Source organism: Haliotis rubra, unplaced genomic scaffold (assembly GCF_003918875.1).
Source record: "Haliotis rubra isolate DU_JTF1 unplaced genomic scaffold, ASM391887v1 Scf106, whole genome shotgun sequence".
Lineage (NCBI taxonomy): Eukaryota > Metazoa > Mollusca > Gastropoda > Lepetellida > Haliotidae > Haliotis > Haliotis rubra.
Window position 1 is genome coordinate 2120637 of NW_025764959.1, and position 22001 is coordinate 2142637.

General features: G+C 39.3%; 3 protein-coding genes across 4 annotated transcripts in view; all 3 read left to right on the forward strand.

Annotated features, from left to right (window-relative positions):
- Positions 1-1012, forward strand: part of LOC124277663 (RANBP2-like and GRIP domain-containing protein 8) — a 79911-nt gene extending 78899 nt beyond the window's left edge. The window contains exons 15-16 of one of the 2 annotated variants that reach the window (XM_046713410.1): positions 447-595; positions 896-1012. In XM_046713410.1, the coding sequence (XP_046569366.1) occupies positions 447-595; positions 896-997 (251 nt within the window). In that variant the 3' untranslated portion in view covers positions 998-1012. Of the gene's footprint in view, positions 1-446; positions 596-850 lie in introns of both variants that reach the window. The other variant, XM_046713406.1, reaches the window with a different exon arrangement.
- A 707-nt stretch (positions 1013-1719) lies between these two features.
- On the forward strand, positions 1720-6074 carry LOC124277950 (E3 SUMO-protein ligase RanBP2-like). Its single transcript, XM_046713672.1, has 3 exons — positions 1720-3704; positions 4390-4748; positions 5551-6074. The coding sequence occupies exons 1-3, from the start codon at positions 1780-1782 to the stop codon at positions 6072-6074; spliced, it is 2808 nt and encodes a 935-aa protein (XP_046569628.1). The 5' UTR covers positions 1720-1779.
- Positions 6075-6121: 47 nt separating this feature from the next.
- Positions 6122-21197, forward strand: LOC124277958. Its single transcript, XM_046713683.1, has 10 exons — positions 6122-6230; positions 9205-9321; positions 9691-9866; positions 12094-12166; positions 12386-12516; positions 16709-16836; positions 17847-17976; positions 18453-18546; positions 19973-20191; positions 20524-21197. Exons 1-10 carry the CDS (start codon positions 6122-6124, stop codon positions 20535-20537), a joined length of 1191 nt encoding a protein of 396 aa, XP_046569639.1. The 3' UTR covers positions 20538-21197.
- The last annotated feature ends 804 nt before the right edge of the window (positions 21198-22001 follow it).

Here is a 22001-nt window from a genome sequence, read left to right on the forward strand (position 1 = left end):
ATTCTACAAGCAAAAGAGCATGAGTCAGGATAAGGAAAAATATGTAATTTTCTTAATAAAATTGATATTTTATACTTATCCTGACTCATGAGGTAAGCCCACCCATCTTCCCCTCTAGACACTTTGGATTTCCCTGCAAATTCAAGTGTCGGGCTCATAATCAGGAGAGAGTGAGGCATGAGGGCACGGTGGCGCCACAGTTTCCCGCCTAAACGGCTGGAGAGATAACTCTTGGTAGGAGTGATTTTACGTCTATTCTTTATTGAAGGGAGCTTAAATAGGAGATACAAGTGTTCCACTATGTTCGCAAGAAAATAAGACAAGCAAAAGAGCATGAGTCAGGATAAGTATAAAATATCAATTTTATTCAGAAAATTACATATTTGATATTATCCCTGGAGATGTAACAGTTTAGAGAAAATTGAAAACCCTGCCATGTTTGACAGAGTGGGATGAGGATGAGGAGCCAAGTCAGTATCACACTCCTACAGCCATCCAGCTGGATGGAGACGTGTCATCCCCTGACCACAGCACGCCCAGGGAGAAATCCAGGACCAAGTCTCCAGCAGCTCAAGTCAGCTTCAACACATCTGATGTAAGTAGCGAAAAATAACAAGTGATAATCATCTAACAATACATGATACCTCACATCAAAGGAACATAAATTTATCTTACCAATGAAATGGCCCTACAAGCTTGTCCATATACTAATTTGAATTGAGGCATTTCTATTTTTACCATTAAGCATTAGGGCTCAGCTTAACTTTAGCTGGTTTGTATGTGTGGGTTGTTTCACCTGGTAACTCCGTTGGTGAGTTGACAACCGACAACATTTCCTATTCTTCCATAGGCTAGCCGACACATCCGACCAAGTCCAGAGCACATGGATGCCAAGATCCGTTCCTTGGCCTACTCCCAAGAGTCCTTGGTTAAGATGGTGCTTGCCCGCGCAATGAGGAGCTGGTCAAGATCAACAGCCAGCTTGTGGAGGCCCTGAGGGAGAACAGGGAGCTTAAGGTCCAGTTTGTAGTTGTGTAGTGATAATTCCTGTAATTTGGATGTGTCACATTGATTGTAATTGTTACATCACATCACATGTTAGAACAGTTGTATGTCCATTTTCGTCTTATTGCCAAAGGATTTATCAAGTCTCTTGCTCAGTGTTATATTACCTACCTACTAAAGAAGGCTACTTCAGAATGTTCATGATCTCAAGCCCACATGGGTACAATGTGTGAACCCCATTTCCGGTGTCCCCCTGCCATGATCTTGCTGGAATATTGCTAAAATCTAAACTCACTCACTCACTCACTCAGGATCTCAACTGTTGGTTTACCTTGCTGAGACAGGCTAACACTATGTCAGTTTCTCTCTTAACTCTATGGATATTTTTTTATCAAATGTTTTTACAGTGGGGGATATTTGGTTAGAATAGATCCCCTGCAACCAATGCTACTTGAACGAGCCAGCCAAGTGGATTGGGTGGTCAGATTAGATGACTTAGTTGATAACTGTTGTTGTTTCCTGACAGTATTGCTTACAATATTGATCACTGTTTGTCTGATCCCGAAACATTTATTTGAGAGTATCTGTCATATAGCAGGAATACTGCTGGGTTTGGCATAAGAACACAATAGACTGAAATACTTCTCATAATACTTGTGTATCAACCTCGTTACCAACATGATTTTATAACAGAAAACAATTTCCTGTTTTCAGTCCCAACTTAACTTGAGCCAGAAGTACAACTACTCCAGCCAGTCTACCCCAGGACCTCACATGGCCTCACCCTACCATCCTCCATACCCCCCTCATCAAGGAATGGGTCCACCTCAGTTTGGATACCAGATGCCTAGTCCAGCAGGCTTACCTGGCTATAGACCTCCATCCCCTCGTTCACGCAGTAGGACCAATCTCATGGGACACACTGGCTTCATAGGCAAGGATGAGTCCAATGTTGTTGAAGGGGATGATGATGATGAAAATCCTTACTTCATCGATGGAGAATTCTTTGAGGAAAGTTTAGCCCACCCTCATGGGCAGTACTATGTGCCAGACTCACATCTTGAATGGCCGTATGGAAACAGGGCGGGCATTGAGGGAAGTTCCACAGTAACCAATGCACCCCAGAACAGACCTCCCATGCCTCAAAGTGACTTCTTTGCCTCATCTCTGAGGGGACAGTCGATACAGTATGGTCAATCTAACATAGCTACATCAATGCCAGGTCCAGGATACTTCTCCTCACCCCATGGCCTTACTACAGCATCTGCAATGAACCAGACACCAGACACTTTATATGCTGCCATCCTGGGCAAGGATTCTCCTCACAACATAGGAGGAATACCTGCACAGATTCAGTCAGGAGTACCAAGTCCTGCTGCTCAAGCTATTCCTCAGTATCTGGGCCAGCCAGCGGCACCACAGCCCCAGCCTCCACCTCAGCATCACCCTCAACCTCAACCTCAGCCTCAGCCTGCTACAACCCTTGCATCACAGATGGCTCAGAAGCCAATCTTCACATCAGGAAACTTCGGGGCTGGTGTTAAGACTGCTTCAGCACCTCTTACCAAGGGGACTAGTTCTCAGGCAGTCCCTACTCCACCTCAACCTTTTAGTCAGATACCACAAGCGCAGGCTCAGAATCCTGTGACATCAACCATTTCCCCCAGTGCGTCCACTGCTGAAGTTGTTTGCATTTTCCAAGGAAAAGCAACCTACACATCGAAGATTGGTGCCAAGCAGGAAGGAAATGTCAAAGTGTTTTTCTTCGGTGCCGAGAAGGGTGGTCGGGTGAGGATGGAGACTCTATCAACAAACCAGATTATTCTCAACCATGATATTAATACACTGAAGCTGGTGGCGTCCTTCACCCCACAGCTAGTCACATGGAAGAGACCCCAGCTTGATGGGAAGGGAGAGGAGACTGTTAACCTGAACTTTGATAATGCTGAACTAGCTCAGAAATTGAAGTCAGTTCTTCAGAAAATCCAGGAAGCTGGCAAGAAGTCTGAAGCTTCACCTCCAAAACCAGCTGTGGCAACTCCATCACCATTCACCACATCAGGGTCTCAGGCCTTTAAACCTACTACGACACAGACCCCTACTGGATCTTCACCTGCAGTGTTTGGCCAGGCTGAGACAGGAATGCCTGCATCAGCTGCCCTTGCAGCCCTGTCTGCCAAACAAGGAGAGGAGAAGACTGTCCAGTCTGGAGAAACACCAAAGCCATCTTTTGGTGGCTTCACATTCAGTGCTACCCCAGTGATAAAGACTCCGGAAGACAAGTCAAAAGCATCACCAACAGTCAAACTGAAGGAAAGTCCAGTTGAAAGTGGAACTGTTGCAGCAAATCAGCCCAAGCCTTTTGCTGGGTTTACTGCTTCTGCAGCTGATTCTGCCAAGAAGGATGGAGGCTTCCAGTTAAATCTTGGAAAGGTCTCAACTCCAGTCAAGAACCAAGAAAAGAAAGAAATCGGCTCCCCATTTCAGTTCACCTCCAGCCTTACCCCATCAAAGACTCCTCAATCCAAGGCCACTGTGACATCACCCAAGTCTCCAGAGGGGGACTACTATGTCAATAAGGAAGGAGAGGACTCCCACATCTATTTTGAACCTATTGTGTCTTTACCTGAAAAAGTGGATGTGAAGACTGGGGAAGAGGAGGAAGTTACCCGGTTTGAACAGAGGGCAAAACTCTTCAGGTGTGTAGCTCTTTTGTGGATTCCTGAGTAGGTTAGGTTCTTAAGCGACTTAATGGATCTTGTGATCAATCTTATGTGATAGTTTGTCATGGTAAATGATGGTGTCGATTGTTGTGTACAACAATGGTCACTTCATAGTCATGTTCAGACTGGAATATGGCTGAGTATGCATTAAACAAGCAACAAATCTTCAGTGTATAACAATGACATAGTCATCTTCTGCTTACTGTGTTGTATCCTGCTCCTCAGAATTGTTGGACACACGGAGACAAATCTTACTTAAATAGACCATGGCTCAAGAGCTGGTTTTGATGTACCCCCAATTCCACCTTGTAAGGATGGGAAAGACGCAATAACTTGGTGCTCCTATTGGCTGAAAGAGTTGTACGCTCCCCAGGGAGTTGAGATTGATAATATGATGTGCCGTTGAGATTGACATCCAATGATCGAGGGGGATAAAACAGCGTCTTGAGCATGTATGAGTTGTGTGGACATTTAAGCTATAAAAGTGTCTTATAATAAATATATAAATAATGACACATTTCAAGATTTTTTTTCTCAGAGATAGGGGATATATCATTTATGACTTTGTCTTATGCTAGGGGGTCAAGGTATTTCATAAATAAATGTTTGTATGGCATATTATGAAGCTATCATACACTTGTTGTTTCTTTTACCTGTTCAGGTTCAGTGAGGGTGAGTGGAAGGAGAGAGGTCTTGGCACTATGAAGATTCTGGAACACAAAACTTCCCACCGCTACCGACTTCTGATGAGGCGAGAACAAATCTTCAAAGTGTGCTGCAATCATGTGATTACCCCTGAACTGGAACTCAAGCCAATGGGCTCAGGTGATGGAAAGTCATGGGTTTGGTATGCCAAGGACTTCTCTGAGGAAGAGGGCAAGGTGGAACAACTGGCTATCAAGTTTAAGAACAAGGAGATAGCTGACCAGTTTAAGAAAGAGTTTGATGATGGAAAAGCTGGTGGTGAAAAAGGTGCCTCTGCAGCTACTGAAGGGGATGTGTCAGCCAAGCACATTGAGGGTGAGTTTGTGACATTTACTTTTGGAGTAGGTAAAAACACAGACCTCTTGTATGAGGCAGCTTAATCTGATTTCCAGAATTTTAACTTTGATTGAATTTGTTGTTGTTTCACCTTTTGTTAACAATGGATTCCCTGTGATAAATTGCTCGGTACTCTCTTCTATCATTTATTTACTGACATATGTCAAGGTCATGAGGGGTTACAGCAATAGTGATGCCTTGGAAAGGCCTTCATGAACACTGTCATTCTCATGGCAAGTTCATTCATTCACTTAAGTCAGGGTACAGTTTCAAAACAGTTAATATAAGTTTTTGAGATGCCAATTTGTTGTAGTTTTGTTCACCAGTAAGTTGACCAGTGATAATATGACTTTGTGGTCATAATGCCAAAATGACTCAATCATAACATTTTGTCATCACCGGCCTCTCCTTAAGCTTCTTTTACAATGAAAGTGTTGTGTTCAGTAACCATTTCCCAATACCTGAAAGAAAGAAAGAGTAATGGTAAGACCTTTAATGATTGTTATTGAGGGTTAATATGTACATGTGGGCTGATATGGTAATGTACTGCAATGATTCCCTCTGGTCTGTTTAGTTGAAACTCTGATGACAAGCTCAACCAAGCAGGTTTCTGGTGATAGTGGCAATCCTTATTACAAAGCTGAGCTTGAGTTGCTTAGCGTAGAGCCCTTACAGTCCAGTAGGTATGGTCTGTCAACAGGGGACATGGGAAATCCTTACTATAAGGAAGCTCTGGATACATCGGAGGTTGAGGAACATATGTCTTCTGTGACTGTTCAAGGAACCGGCGACAAAGGAACACTATATTACAGACAGCATCTTGATGACTCTGAGAAAGTGGAAGCTACAATTATACATGGTACTGGTGAAAAGGGCAATCCATATTATAAATACGGGCTTGATTTGTCCAGTGTGGAGCCTTTGATGTCCAGTTCAAATGTTCAAGGTCAAGGTGATAAAGGCAATCCATACCATGAGGCTGAGCTAGAGAAATCAGGGATTGAATCTCTGATGACAAGTGTAGACATTCAAGGTACTGGGAACAAGGGCAATCCATATTACAAGACTCAGTTAGAGCAGTCCAGCGTAGAACCCCTGATGAAAGCTGCAAATATACTAGAGACAAAGGCAATCCATATTGTACAGCAAAGTTTGGACAGACAGTTGTCACAGAATCCATGTCAGCTACCAAGCTTGCACACAGCACTGGTGGTGAGGGCAATCCCTACTACAGCTCAGAACTGGACAGACTTGTGGGCGAACCACTTCTGTCTAGGTCCAGATCTGGAGAAACAGGTGACCTAGGCAATCCATATTATTCATCTCAGCTTGACCAGACAGGTGTAGAGCCAATGATACACAGCAGTAGCACCCAACGGACAGGGAGCAAGGGCAACCGTTACTACACAGACCACTTAGACAGCTCAGTGGTTGTGGAGACTGTCAAATCCGTCACTGTCAGTCAGGGCACTGGGGGAGGGTGGCAACCCGTATTATAGTTCTGCACTGGACAAGTTGATCGATGAACCCAGGATGTCATGTTCTAGCAGTCAGGGGACTCGTTATGATCACGTGACTAATAGATTAAACAATGTAAAATGTTATTCTTTCATGATTAAAATGTTGTATTGTCTTTGAAGATTGAGACATAAATTACAGTCCCCTGTTTTGAATATAATACATGGTTAAGATATTGAAAAACTCAATTTTGGCCACCAATCTGAAGAATATATTGCCATTTCTTACAAATTTGATGTCAGGAATTAACATAACGGGTATTAGGGTAGGGAAATAGAGGGTGGGTTGCCCGGGTAGAAAATTTGGACCCATCCCAGCCCTAGTACCAAGTGTTTTGGTTGAAAGTGGATCGACATATATATGTAATGTCACTGTGTACAGTAGGTGTCACGTGGCGAAAATGACTTGGCTGATATTGTGTCATCATACCCTGACTGTGGATTGTTGCTCATGATATCAGCCACTGGGTTGTTCTACCTTGACTTGATTACGCACATGCCTTCATCGTGTAGCTGAATCATTGCTGACTGTCATAGGGCTAGGTTTTAAACACATTGTGCCCTGAACGTGGATTAGGAATGATCGCGGTCGTCATTCAGTAAAACTAGACAGTCTTCGCTTCAATAGAGACTAGCAACACTATTCGAATTCTTAAGATCAGATGTGTAAGACTGAAACAATATTCTGACTGGTTTGGTTTACACATGTAAACAACATCTGACTTTTTATGAGTGTATCTGAATTATCCATGCATATTTTATCTTATCTGGAGCCCTGGATCTGTTTATGTAATTTTCACCACTGTTTTGAATTTCGTGGCGAATGGAATTGTTTATGGCAGATAATTCTCTAGTTTATAGAATGTTTATACTAAACTTGTTAACAGTGACTAATTGGTCGGGCTGGCCTTCAGTATAGATCAGAGATTAATGATCTTTGACTAAATATATAGTAATGAAATATGTTTTAATTTACTCACACAATCCACAAAGTTAGGTCTTCATGAGATACTTCTATGTAATGTTCAGGATACTGTCTTTTGCAGGTAATCCATGGATAATGTGTCACCACACACATCAGTGATATGAAATATGTTGATTTTCAGATGTTTTAGCATTATTGCTCAAGATTACTTCAGTGATATTAAACAATAATCGTTCAAGTTTATATGCGATGTTATCAAAGACAATATTCACATTGATTATCAGTCCTTTTAGCCAGCCTAACTAATTGGCTACATTGTTCTTAAGCATCATGTATGATCATGGCAAGTATGTAGTGTGCCTCTGTTTGAAAGTGTAAGTGTCCCAGAACACTATGATCACAGGGATGTTGATGAAGAATATAGAGACTGTTTGTGTATGTGAAGTTTTACAATGTTTACATAGCAACTAAACACAGGAACATTACAAGATTTTCAATTTAACTTCATCATGATTATCATTGCCCTCGTAGGCAAGTGGAGAATCAGGACATGTGTCCATGGAAAACACTTAGCCAGTGTTACTATCTCAGTGACACTTAATCCTCTCAATGCTGCTGTCGTACCCACGTGACAGTGTGTGTCACTAGCTGTCCTGCTGGTGTCAAACCCATTCAACAGGCTGATGACACAAGACACCTTCAAATACAGCTCGCAAAAACTATTTACCAAGTAGGATTTAGCAGGGTATGTGGATTGTCACACACAACACTGGTCTTCTGGTAACTTGAGATGTAATGTGCAGAGCTACAGATAACTTTTTGGGTCATTGAGTTATGTACTCCCTTGTCTTCATCTCAATTGGGTATCCTAATTTTCCTTTGAGTAATGAAATAATTTGTACTCACCTCACTCAAACTCAATTGGGTATTTTGCAATTTTCCATTAATTTTAAAAATATAATAGAGTTAAAATGTTAGTGTTTGTGATTTACATTTGATCTGCAATATGGGAAACGATAAGAAAGACTGCAAGTTGTCAAGTTCACGTCCTGAAATAGAACCTCTCAATATACTTGAGTTATTTTATCTATCCACTGGTACGCAAGCAACGATTTGACATTTTTGTGTGTACGCATGTAAGATCACATTTATTGAGTATTTACAAAAATTCAAGCGTACTTGTACGCAATAGACTTAATAGGAATTGAGTTTTCATATAAGTATTTGCGTAATTTACGCAGATACACAAAAAATGAAACATACCACTTTATGGATGACCACTTCTTGTTTATTGCATAGAGCAACGATTAGATGTAGATTCTTACACCGTTAACAAGCTAAAAGTCGCTGTATGCAATAAACAAGAAGTTGACATCCATAAAGTGGCATGTTTCGTGTACAATGAACATCACTGCCAAAAAAATCTTTTCAAGAGAAATGTATCAATTATTCTCCCTATAAATAAAACATTCTGGAACTGCTAATGTGATGCCCATTAACCTGTTTCTGACTATTTGTGTATATTAAAGCTAATATTGAGAATGTTCCATACAAATTCTGTCACTCAGTATATTTCTCACTTTTGATCTGTTATTTTCATGATATGGATGTTGTTGGTGTGCATTGTGTTGAAAGCACATGAATTGAAATATCCCTTGGAAGATAAACGTTTATTTTGTCTGTTTTGTGGAGCCAGTACTTTCTTCAACCAGATGGAAAGTGCTAGCCCCAGTACTTGTCCCTATATATGTTTGTGCGACTGACAATACCCTGATAATACAAATGTAGTATTGTTGTCTTTCCCAATTAATTTGTATGCAGCATCATAGCTTGCCCTTAAGTTTTTAGCCTGTCTTGATTTGAATAAGGTTGGTGGGTATTTCTTTTAATTCTTTTGATAGAAGTTGTGTTTCTGATGTTGCTATTCTCTTGCCAGCATTAAAAACACAATATTGTTACAATGTTACTAATTTGGGTTTTAATGTTCTCACAGGTGAAGAAGGCTGGGAGGTGGTGTACTGTCAGAGGTCGACGTTGCTCCGATTTGTGCACGATTCCAACCAGTGGAAGGAGAGAGCTGTGGGAGACATGAAGATCCTCAAACAAGATGGTGAGTCTGGCTTCTCATTGATTGGCATGCCTTGTCGTGGTCCAGACTTTACCATATACATGCTGCCATCATACACTTTACAATACCAACTGACAGTCTATGGATGTGCCTCTGAAGAATTTCAGATCCCCAGTAAGCCATGCTTGTCACAGGCATGATTAGGGCATGGTTCAATGTACAGTCCACTGTTCCACTGAAAGAGTTGACCCGTGAAGGGTCTGGGTTAGAATATTGATCTTCAGTAACCCATGCTTGTCGTAACCCAGAAATTTTGTTCAATGTTTATTTCTAATGGCCCAAGAATGTATTCAGATAAGTACAATGTTCCTCATTTATGTATGTTTTTCATTCTGTTGTAAACCATTGCAGACAAATATCGAATGCTGATGAGGCGAGATCAAGTACATAAAGTGGCCTGTAATCATCTGATAGCTCCCAACATGATCCTGTCTCCCATGGCAACATCAGAGACAGCCTGGTGCTGGACTGCTCAAGACTATGCTGAAAACGAGGCAAAGATTGAACAGTTTGCCCTCAGGTTCAAGGTCAGTCACCAGAGATAACATATGTCTGGGGCATAGTTGCGTTTCGATGCATCAGCGTAGATGACACTTCAGTGATTGGTTAACTTTTCTGTAATGAAAGGATGTACGTTTTAAAGGGTTTGGGGGTATCATGTATCCTCGGGGCTGTCTCTCCCTCTCTCTTTCCCCTTCCTTCTTTTCCCCTACTTTACTCTCTCTCTTTCTCCCTCTCTTACTCTCTCTCTCTCTCTCTTTTACTCTCTCTCTCTCTTTCTCTCTCCCTCTCTCTTACTCTGCCCTCTCTTTTACTCTCACCAAATTCATTCTTAAAAAACTTGTGGATAATTAATACCGAACGATTAAAAGGTGCAAAAAAAGTCGCCTGCTTCACTCTCGCCCACCAACGAAACCACAGACAGGTTATGTAACTCTGTCGCCAGAGCACTGCAGTGACGTCATGTGAGGAAGGATTTTCAGTTAGTTGTATATAAAGTGTGTAGCAAGCTCGTCATTTTGATGATTTCTCGACATCAATGAAGACATGCTGAATCATTGCGTTGTCGTCAATTGCTGCTAGGAGTCAGGCGATTGTGTCACCATACACAGATTTTCACAGGATCCTGCAGTTCGTGCTAAATGGGTTATGTTTGTGAGTGCGAAGCGAGCGTTGTGGAAGCCTGGAACGGTATTTTACTTGTGTTCAGATCACTTCACGGAAGTTAAAGAATCAAAACTACTTACTAGTCGTAGTAAAGTATGTATATGATTGATGACCATAAAGATTTTCCATGACACAACTTGTAACATAACGATTTCTTCCTCGGAAGCGAGGTTGTGGTCGAAGTGACAATCATATTGTAAGTAGTATTATATTGGCACCCAACTCGCTTTCACGAGAGAAATTGTTATGTTATAAGCTATGTCATGCAAAATCCTATTGGCCATCAATCAAATACATATTTTACTACCAGTAGAAAGTAGTTTTGATTTTGTAACTCGTTCATAACAAACCTTAATAGCATTTATCCTCAGACTAGCGGATGTTCGTGACAGGTCGCCGCCATTTTTGAAAATCGTGAAGTCACGGGATAAAGTCTGTTAGAATGAATGAGATTATGGTTTGTTTTCATCAAGCTAGAAAATCAAACCTACTTTCTACTCGTAGTTAAATATGTATTTGAATCATGACCAAAAGGATTTTGCATGACACAACTTAATTGTAACATAACGGTGTCTTCCACAGAAGCGAGGTGGGGGTCGAAGTGACAATACTGCGCAATAAATTTCTTTACAGTATTAATTGCTGTATTGCATGCAGTTTTAATTGCATGTGAAAACTTATGGGCCGACACTTTGAGAATACGAACAGAACTTCATTGTTGCATAAGAAATACATATAAGCATTTGCTGTGTGCTATAACTATGTACCTATTTACCTAAGTAAATTTTCAGATTCTTCTAGCAATGGCAAAGTAGGGTTGTTTAGTTTACGGATTCAAATAAATCAAATGTCATTTTTTAATATCATGCGTAATAGACGTCATATTTTTACATGACATGATTAAATATCGAGGTAAAAAAACCAGAAATGGGATCAATTTGGATCAGTCATACCATCCAGGCATTAGAAAACTTGAAAGAGCCCACACTGCTTTGATACTTTATTACAATCAGACAAGAACTACTGGGGATATTTTCAAATAACTGGCCTCCACCCTTCTTAATGTCGCACTGTTTAGGTTGAAGAAATTAACCGTAACCGTGATGAGCGAGGCTGATCATCGTTTTCACTATCACTAGCGTCTGGCTCGAACAAATAAGGCCTAGCGACAACAAGCGATTTTGACAGAATCGCCTATGAAAGCAAGTTGTAACTCGGAAACTAGGCAAAGCAGGAGACAAAATTAAATGACAGTAGATTGTGAAAACATATAGCTTTCATTTTTCACAAAAGTTGTCACGATTTCAGGTTTATACAAACCAGTAAACAAGATAATTTACCCCCTGAAATGTAGATGAATTCTGGATCGACCCTCATATCTATTCCTCACGACGTCACAGACGTGCCGCTCTGATTGGTTGAAAGAATAAATATCCCCTTTGAAAGAAAACATAGTGGGCTCCCTCCAGAATATCCAATCATGGGTTTGTAAGGAAGGCTCTACATTTAAATATTTGTTGTACATTCGTCGTTAAAATTGGATGCATGGTGTATATCATCACCTCATGTGTGAGTCATGTATTGCAGACGGAAGAGCTGGCCAGACAGTTCAAGAAGAAGATTGAAGAGGTTCAGGAGCAGGTCAGACAAACAGAAGCTGGTATGTGTCGGACTACCATTTTCCCCAGTGAACCAAAGTAATTAAATCTAAACCTGAACGATCATAAATAACATCATACAGAATGTTGTGTTTCTTATTCAGACTGCAACTAATGGCATATATGTCATCTGATTTTAGTAGATTCTTAGATAAATATGACCATATTGCTCCTCTCAGTTTATCTATCACCTGAAAGAGGAACTGATATTGTATTTCCAGCAGCCCCAGCTAAGAATGCCAACAACTCGGCAACTGAATCCAAAAGTCAGGATGTCTCTGTGACAGAGGAAGAAAGCATTGTGTTTGAGAAGAGAGCTACGTTGACATATTTGGAGAATGATGAGTTGAAGGTGAGATATTGATGCTATGTTGTGTCTCACACAATGTAGGTATGAAGAAGAGGAATGGCTATACAGGAGCCCAGTGTTGATGCACTAGAGTAAGAAAGTACACACATTGGGCACATCCATACATGGGAAGAGATTTGTAAACAGTTTCAAAGTCCAGCTGTTGCATTACTACAAGACTGTTAGGGTCGAGTCCTGTCATCTTGAAGCTAGCGGGACTGTGGTGTAACTGAGACATATCAGGACATTCAAGATAATAAGTGAAGGACATCCAGAGAACTCAAGATTAACAGTAACAGTGATGAAATTAGAGATAAGCGGGCATTTTGTTAGGTATTTAGGTTGTGAATCAGTCGAGAGGGGATAATATGTCCGAGATATTGTTACATTTGAGAGAGTGTAGTTTGAGACAGATTGTGTTGACTATTTAAGCACACAACATTATATCAATTGATGTTCATGACACCATTATCAAAGGCACTAAACTTCTGTATGCAAGGTGGCCTCCATTAAATGGGACGGGAAACCAGTGATTTTGTGTTGTGGTCCCTTCGTTTCCAGGGTTATGAGCACTTTACCACAGCTTTAGGGGTATACTGAACTGGTAGACTTCTGAAAAAACATCTGTTCTGGCTTTCTTTCCACGTTAACTCATTAAGGCCGAGAGCCGCATATATGGGGCAAATTAATCAGCTCCTCACAGCGAGTGACGTGTTTATTGGACCGGTAATTGGCAGTTTCTCACAGCGAGAGCCACATATATTCGTCAACAGAAAGCACCTCTTATTCAGCGAGAGACGCACATGTGTGTTGTACTTTTAAAAATCGCACTGTATCTATTATGTCAACCAATATAGTAGTACTGAGCAAATATTAGCTTTTCTTGCGATAGATGCTACCTTTAGTGTCAATCAGAAGAAGTATTTAAAGTGTTTTGATAGCAATTGCTGATCATTATGATTGGCTTGTACAGCGTTTGGCAAATGAACACATGTCGGCGAGAAAAGGGATTATGATGTTTTACAGAGGTAAGTGTCTGGTATTCTTCATACTAATTACTAATTAGATGTAATGGTTTAGAGGTTACTGAGGTCAACTTCCTTATAAATAGGAAACAATATACGAAATGTCAAGGACATACAAAGAATTCAAACACAATAGAATAGTTTGAATTTATATTTTAGGTATTATTACGTTGTCATGTTTCATATAATGAAACATAATGTATGAACACAAATAATTATACATAGATTAGACATAATTTAACTTACTAATTTGAAGCTTACTGAATTGTAACTAGTTATTTTCCATAATCTAAAGTTGATAATGTTACCTAATCGAATATCGCGCCTTTGCATCGAATATATATACATGCCAGTGTTATTACAACAATGAAATCTTTTACTACGTTTGTTACAAAACACAGTAAGTTGGTAATTCAAAAATATCTCACACATAGGCAGCAGTAATATCATAAGTTATTACATATAAACCACATTGTGCAGCACTAGTTGTTGTGCTGCAGTGAACTGTTTAGCCAAAGAAATAGCATGTATGAACGATTGTTCGATATCTTGCCACTAGAAACATACATCAATCTGGAGAGTAGCTCTGATGACTCGAGAGTTATCACTCTACTTGGCGGCATCAACCCTATCGTGGACAACATGGACATCCACATGTGGGCCCAGTTCATTGACATTGTAGCCAGGAACATTAGTTTGTGGAACCTACAGAGCAGGATCTACCTATGATTCGTATTCCATTCAGCGACGCTCCAGTGTATTATATATACATATGCTTAACTTTCTTTCCCATTGTAATATGATTTGTACATAATCATGTATTTTGTATTCATTTAATAATTCATTGTACTCTCCGACATTATTGGAGGAAAAAAAGACAATTCATTCATTCATTCATGAGCATTGTGTAAAACCTTTGTATTTGATCTCTGTAATTATCAAATCCGGTGTAATTATCACGTGTATCAATGAACTCAGTCTCTATTGATCCATCATCAATAAAAGCTGGATAGTATATCACCTACGGTATCGATACACATGCGTATAATCATTTAAACAGATTACAGTAATGAGATAATTGAAACCTCTTTCGACCTTGAAATAACAGCCTCCGGTAGAATGTATATGTAGTTACGTCCTTGTTGAAAGGTTTGTCCCGTGACAAGTGTTAAATAAACAGATGCGCTGTTATATCATGGGACGACTTGCTTTATGGAGTCACGCCCCTCTCTGATATGTTTATACATGCATGCACATCTATAATCTTATGAACCTCGTTTGCATTCAGTATAAGTAATATAGGCACGCCCTCCTTCATAAATATTTGGAGGGGGGCTTCAACTGCAAGTATATACACTAGTAGTGTTCCGATTAATTGAAATAATCGAAGATTGGTCGCAGTGACCAAACGACCAAGCAATCGATCACATTTTCTCATAATGGAACAAAAACGATTTTGGAACTACTGTTTTAGTCTTTGAAATACTTGACAATGGAACATATCTTAGAAGTTGTCAGGGCCTGAAAACATGTTTATTTCTTAGAAAACTCACTCCACTAACTGAAAAGTCATGACTAAATATTTCTCTAAGACTCCAGGAAGTTTATGTTCATGATATAGTAGTCATCACTTTAATGTAGCAAGTTGCAACATTTTATACTTTTCTGCATTAACAACCTGGATAGGAAAATCTGAAAAATGACGCTAACCAATTTTTTTCGATGATTGTTCGTTGGTAATGAAGCAATCATCAATTATGAGATTTCAACCAATTCCCAACACTAATATACACTATAATAATTCAGTATAGTGTCATTTCGTGAATTCTGTAATAGTGTACTTTAGTTTGGATATTCATTCATATCAAGGTGAAGATTATATTTACATGTACAGGAAACCATTATGGTTTATGTACTAGTTGTGTGCGTAAAATCTATATGAAAATAAATACTATCTCTACTCAATGGTTGGATTTCAATCGCTTTGTTTTACTTATCGAAAAACACTAAAATGAGGACAAATAATCTCACCAAAGTGTCTATCTACTCCTATTTGTCTTATGTGTATATTTCATACATCGTTACCACTGTGTATGTTTACAATACACAAACTGTTACATGATAGCTTGGGTTGATAAAGCCGAAACCCAGCATATCGACTGGTCTACGATATAGCCAATAACCAATCTCTATCCAAGCTGTTGAGTGACCAAACGTGCTCTTCAGAAATTTCGCCCACGCCCCATCACCTGTCCTTTCCTCTGTGACAGGTATCTCATGATACGATTGGTCACAGATAACATATAACCAGCCACTATATTGAACAGTTGAGATACCAAACGTTCTATTCGGGAAATTTGATGACGCCCTATCACGTGACTCTTTTTTCTATTTCTATGCAAGGAATATGTAGTATATATTTTTTAAATGTATGTTTGTATGGTCATGTATGTTTTCTGCATTAAATCTAGATGAAAGAAAATGCCAAGCTATGAATGTGCTCTATGTTAGTCACAGAATAGTGTAATAGTACTTTCATTAAAATAATTCGTATACGCTAGAAATGTATCGGCAAAAACGCTATTTTCGTCGAAGATGGTAAAGTATGTAAGTAAATTCTTCTTTACAGTATGTCATTGTCATAGATGTTTTGTAAACTTAACCCTCACACAATGATATGAGAGGGAGAATTTGTTTATGTGTGTCTCATCTCTTACATACAAAGAATACATGCAAATGGTGATAAAATATAATGTACAAGCCGCCAAAGGTCTACAAGAGAAGCTTGCAATAAAATTACGTAGAACTTTGCAATACGCGATATGTATTCACACCTGCTTTCTTCCAACATATATCTATACGACACAAATAAACAATCAGGACGTGTTTGTACAACTAGAAAACCTGCCAGGGAAATCAGGTGTGATTATCACTAATTTGTCTCGACACAGCGAGTGGGCAATCAGCAAGGGGTTCGAGGTGTTGAGTAGTGAGGTGGCTCTCGGGCTCAATGTGTTAATCTGAAATGGTGTTATATAATACTGTTTAATAACAATCGAAACCAAATTAAGTACACTGCATCTACATACTTACAACACATTCACAGATTCACTGATACATTGATGTATACCTTGTATTTGGAGTTTCATTGAGAATTATCTTCTTTCTAGAAACTTGGAATGGGCAACCTGAAGATCCTGTACATTAAAGATCTGAATGGAAACCAAATTGACATGGACACAGATGACAAACTGAAAATCTGCAACCATATCATTTGCCAGGAACACTCAATAAGACTGTAAGTCAGTTGAGATTACTTCACCTTAAAAAGATATTGCATGTCGTGCAAATATGTTTTTGTGTGTGAATGAATGTGTACGTGCTTGCCCTTGTCTGGACTTACTAATGTTAAGAATTATATGAAATAAAACATAAGTCACGTCAAAGTGGTGTGTTTGATGGTCAGAGAGTCATTCTCGTCAGTTGTGTGTTCCAATCATTCTTAAGAGGCTGCTGATGGAGGCCATGCTTGATACTGAAATGTCATTTCCCATAACTCGTAAGTGACGCTACTAAATGCCGCAATCTAACAATGTCTCATTGAATTCATTTGTGTGTTTACGTTTTGGACTCGCATTGGTTTTTTTGCATGTTTTAATAAACGAACATCGGTCTCTATTCACCACTGTATCACAGGTTTACGTGATTCGCATTTTTGGAAACTCAGTTTCTATATAGTATTTGTGAAATTCCAGTCTGATGAGAAGATAATGGCAAGTTCTTTAGTTAACATAAGCTTATGACAGTCAAGTTACCAAAGTCTTTGCAGTGTGTAGATGCATACCTATGATATTGACAGGGGTTCAAAAATTCCATCGCCCGACGCCCAGGACAAGTCAGTTTTCATTTCCGGCAATCAAATAATGGTAATTTCCACTTATGGTTTCAAACTGCAAATAAACTTGGATTTAATTTCATATCTGCTCAAAATGTAGCTATTAAATTTCTCAATGATAATAAAGTAGAGTTATCTTTCTTTGCAATTAATCACTTTTCAATAAATAGTCCAGTAAACATAAACATCAAATACCATGTCGAGTTATTCTTTCATAATTACATCATCATGATTATGTCATAAAATCAGGGCAAGTGGAAAATTAGTCAGGACAAGTTACTTTCTTAAAGTCACTTGCCCTGTGGCAAGTGGCTTTTAAAAAAATTGAACCCCTGATTGACCCTGGTTTGTCGTGTCATGTTGCTGATATTGCAAACTTGATGTCATCCCTCCGTGATTGTTTATACATCCAGAGAGATGCCGAAGAGAGCATGTATGTGGAGTGCCCAAGACTTCTCAACAGACGAGCCGGTCAGGAGGAACTTCAAGGCATCTTTCAGCTCAGTAGCTGCTGCAGAGGAGTTTGCTAAATCTTTTATGGAGGTAAGACATGCTTGTATTTGTTACCCATTCTCATGCTTAGCCCTTTCCAAGAAGTCAAGCTCTCTCATTGCCTATTTGTCATACATCTGTCATCCATCATCCATAATAAACATCATCTCATCCGTGAAGATCCGGATTAGAATTGGTCTTCAGCAATCCATGCTTGTCATAAGACAATTTATTACGAATCTGTCTTTTTCATTATAGTTTTAACATGGATGCAGCCGTGATTGTGGCACTAATTTTCTTCAGTATTCATCATGAGCATTTCTTTGAATGTAACATTACAAAATGCGAATGGCTTCACTGATGAGATTATTCAGGGATTCATGTTAAAATCATAGATACCTTTTGTTACATTAAATAATGATTTTATGCAGATACTGTTAATGCATGGTTGTACTGAATGTATTTCAATTGAATTGGGTGTCAGTGTTGTGAACAACTGAAAAGTTTGTTGTTTCTGATGATTTTAGGGTGTGAGCTTGGCCCGAGATTCTGAGTTGTCCGATCAGACTTCACATGAAATGGATACCCCAGTTATATTTTCTCATGGTGATGCTACAGGAGGTAAGTTTAGATTGAAGACATTATGACCTGTTGGTGTGCAATAACATGTGTGATCTAACCATGTTACTTCAGAGGAGTCTCTAAATCTTGACAGAAATGCTTTTATTAGTAATGTTTATCAAGATGAATAAGACATATATTGGTCACTTTCGTAAGGTTGAACAGGAACAATTATTTCCACAAGGACCTTCACTTACTGATTTACATACTGATATGTCTTATTATTGACCACAGCTGTGTTTGAAGGATGAATCGTGCGTTTCAACTCCAGAAACAGATGTTCACTGACATAGCACCTTGGACTCAGTAGCTGCCTAACTTGAACATGCATTGCTCACCTTGAACTTTCATTGCAGTCCTTCAACTTGCATTGCACTCTTTGAACTTGCATTGCACTCTTTGAACTTGGAACTTGTATTGCATGGCTCTAACTTACATTCCTCTGGGGGTTGGATTTTGTGTGTGTAGTACTGAGCTATATACTAACATACATTAGTGAGTGGGTGAAGAGATTTATGTGTAGGATAAAGCACGACTCCGATGTTATGGTTGGGAAAGTAAGACCCGAGACCGGAGGGTGGGGAGAAGTAAGACCGAGAGCGCGTAGCAGTATGCAGTTTTGTCAATAATCACTATGGAAAAGTTCAGTGTGAATGAAAGATTTTAACTTAACCCATAGAGATGATCACAAAACTTCATATATTTTATTACCCAAATATACTGTTTCTGAGAAAAAAAATCATTGCAATATGTATCGACTGAAATCTGTATTCAGATACCGGTAACACTGTGCAGTCGTACCTCTGAGACTAAAGATGCAAAAATTGAAAGCCGTACAACCCTAAGCACTTTTCAAAACAGCAAGCAACTCACAAACTAACCATGCAGTAGATAGAGAGGTTGGAGACATCTCACTCACTCACTCACGTTTGTTTGGTGGTGATGGTAAACCTTTACTTTGACATGCTAGTCCTTTTACCTTCTAACTGAATGTTTGATAAGGGTCAAACAGTAGTTTTATAGACATATGACAATGCATTTAATGTTAATTCTGAATTCTTTTCAACCTGTTTGTATGTGGCTGCCATTATTGACTAACATTGTAGTAACTGAGCTTGTGTAGTGATTAGTACCATTCTTACTGTACATTATCTTCACCTGTAATCACGGGGTATGGCAACCCCATGTCAGGGAGCATACTACCCCTTTGGATGCTGCTTGAGCCCTTCCACCCTTGCTTGCTCTGTGTGACCTCATACCCCTGCTTCTTGTGTTTCAGTGGGACGGAAGTTCATGCTCCAGTTGTTCAATATGTTTGTGTACATAGCATTAGCTGTCACTAGCCCTAGCACTGTTTCTGGACTTGAATTGAATGATTCTCCTGATTTGAATTCATACTTATCCCCAATTCCTGCCCAACGACCAGGTCAATCCCGAATCCTTGTTTGTCAATCCGAAGCAAGCTCTGCAACCTCAATGGGTGGCAGTAGCCAATGTGAGACGAGGATACAGCCAGGTTATTGTGAGGGCAGCGAATCAGCAGCCTCATCACAAACAGGGGAGGGTGTGTCAGCCACTGATGCTACCTCTGTTGTTTCATGTTCGCCTGAGCTGTCTGCTCTCTTAAGTTCATTCTTAGAGGAAGGTAATTAAATGTGTTGCCTTAAAATGACCATACTTTTGAAAGGGATGTTCTATAAAATGCCTTTCTATCCCATCAAGTACTGAAAGATAATCATCTGAAGGTTTCTGACATATATGCAATATTATATCTGTAACTATTCGTGTCTTCTTTCCTGAATCCTCCTTGTTAATACCCATGTCCCTGGTATGCTAACCATAGTAGGATAGCCATAAGATAAGAATTAACAAGTACAAGAGATTTAATGCAATAGATTCTTCTGTTGCAAATGAATATCTAATTGAAACAGTATTTGCTCAAATTTTGTTAACTAATCATTTTTTTGATGTTTTCAGACCAGAAAAGATGAAGAAATAGGAAAGTGGAATATGTGTGTGCTAAATGGATTCATAATTCTGGACTATAAATGAAAGATGTTTCTTGATGTTTGACAACCTGGTGAAAAAGTTGGTTTTTAGTTTCAGAGCAACTCGTGTACATACTTAGTTGCTACGCAGTAATGACAAATCATGACATGTGGTGCCTGCGTCCATAACTGTGTGTGGAATGTTTTGAAACTGAACATGCAGGTACTTTGCCCTTACTGTACATGCTAAAAAGGATAATTATTTAAGAATTATTTACATCTCTCAGTGTTATTACATCAGTGTCTCAAATGTAATGTCCCCACATGGGCACAAAGTATGAAGCCCATTTCTGGTGTCCCCCCACCATGATATTGCTGGAATATTGCTAAAAGTGGCGTAAAACTAAAAACACCCTCAAATATAGATAAGCAAGATGTAGTATTTCAAATAGATTCATTTGTCTTTTAATAGTTTCGTTCATTGTCCTTAAAAGATACATAGTGCTAGTTCAAGAATGGTATATCTGGCTAAACGTTTGAATTTGATACATAGAATTATTGGAAATTACTGTAAATATCGGGTCACCATCCTTATTAACATTTGTACTGCTTTGAAAGAACATTGTTGTAAATACATGAATAAACATCCCTGTTGTTACTGTTTACTGAATCATGTTTTGTTATTCTATTAAGGCGGTCATTCATTTCCAATCTAATATCATCATCTGTGGAAAGCATGAGAAAGCATGCCTATCTCAACCTAACACCAGTTTCTAGCACCAAACCTGAAGCAATGGCATGACTAGAAGGACATATTACTTTGTTGTTAAGGAAGCTTGATTCACCCTTTCAAAGTTGATCGCCTCAGTGGTCCAGTTGACAGAGCACCTGCCGCCAAGAGGAAGATTGTTGGTCCTAACCGAAGACGTTAAAAAATTGTTATTACCTTGCCTGGCACGCGACCTAAGGGGGCTATATCAAGGAAGCATTGTATACTGGGTATTTGAGGTATCTCGTGAACTAACACTTTAAAACTTGCTCTCACACACATGCATACACATAGCACATACAGTGGAAACCTGATAAGTAAAATTTCAAGGGACTCGCCAAAATTGTTTACTTATCAGGTATTTTACTTATCCAAACTTTTAAAAACCTGCAAATGACAACCATATGCATTTATATGTATGCATATGTAATAATGAACAACTTATCGGTGCTGTCAGTGTATTGTCAACTGCTTGACGCCAGCGAGCTGTAAGTAGGATGTTTGTTTGACTGGAGACTAACACGACTGCCCCTCATGTCGGATTATGTGTTGATCGCTAATTTAGTTATCCAGTCTCTTTTGTTAAGTAATTTACTTCCATGGACCGTGAGAAGACGTTTAGTTAAGCGGTATTGTTTACTTATCCGACTTTAGTTAACCGGACTCTAATAGTTATAATTAATGAAGAAAGTTGCCCT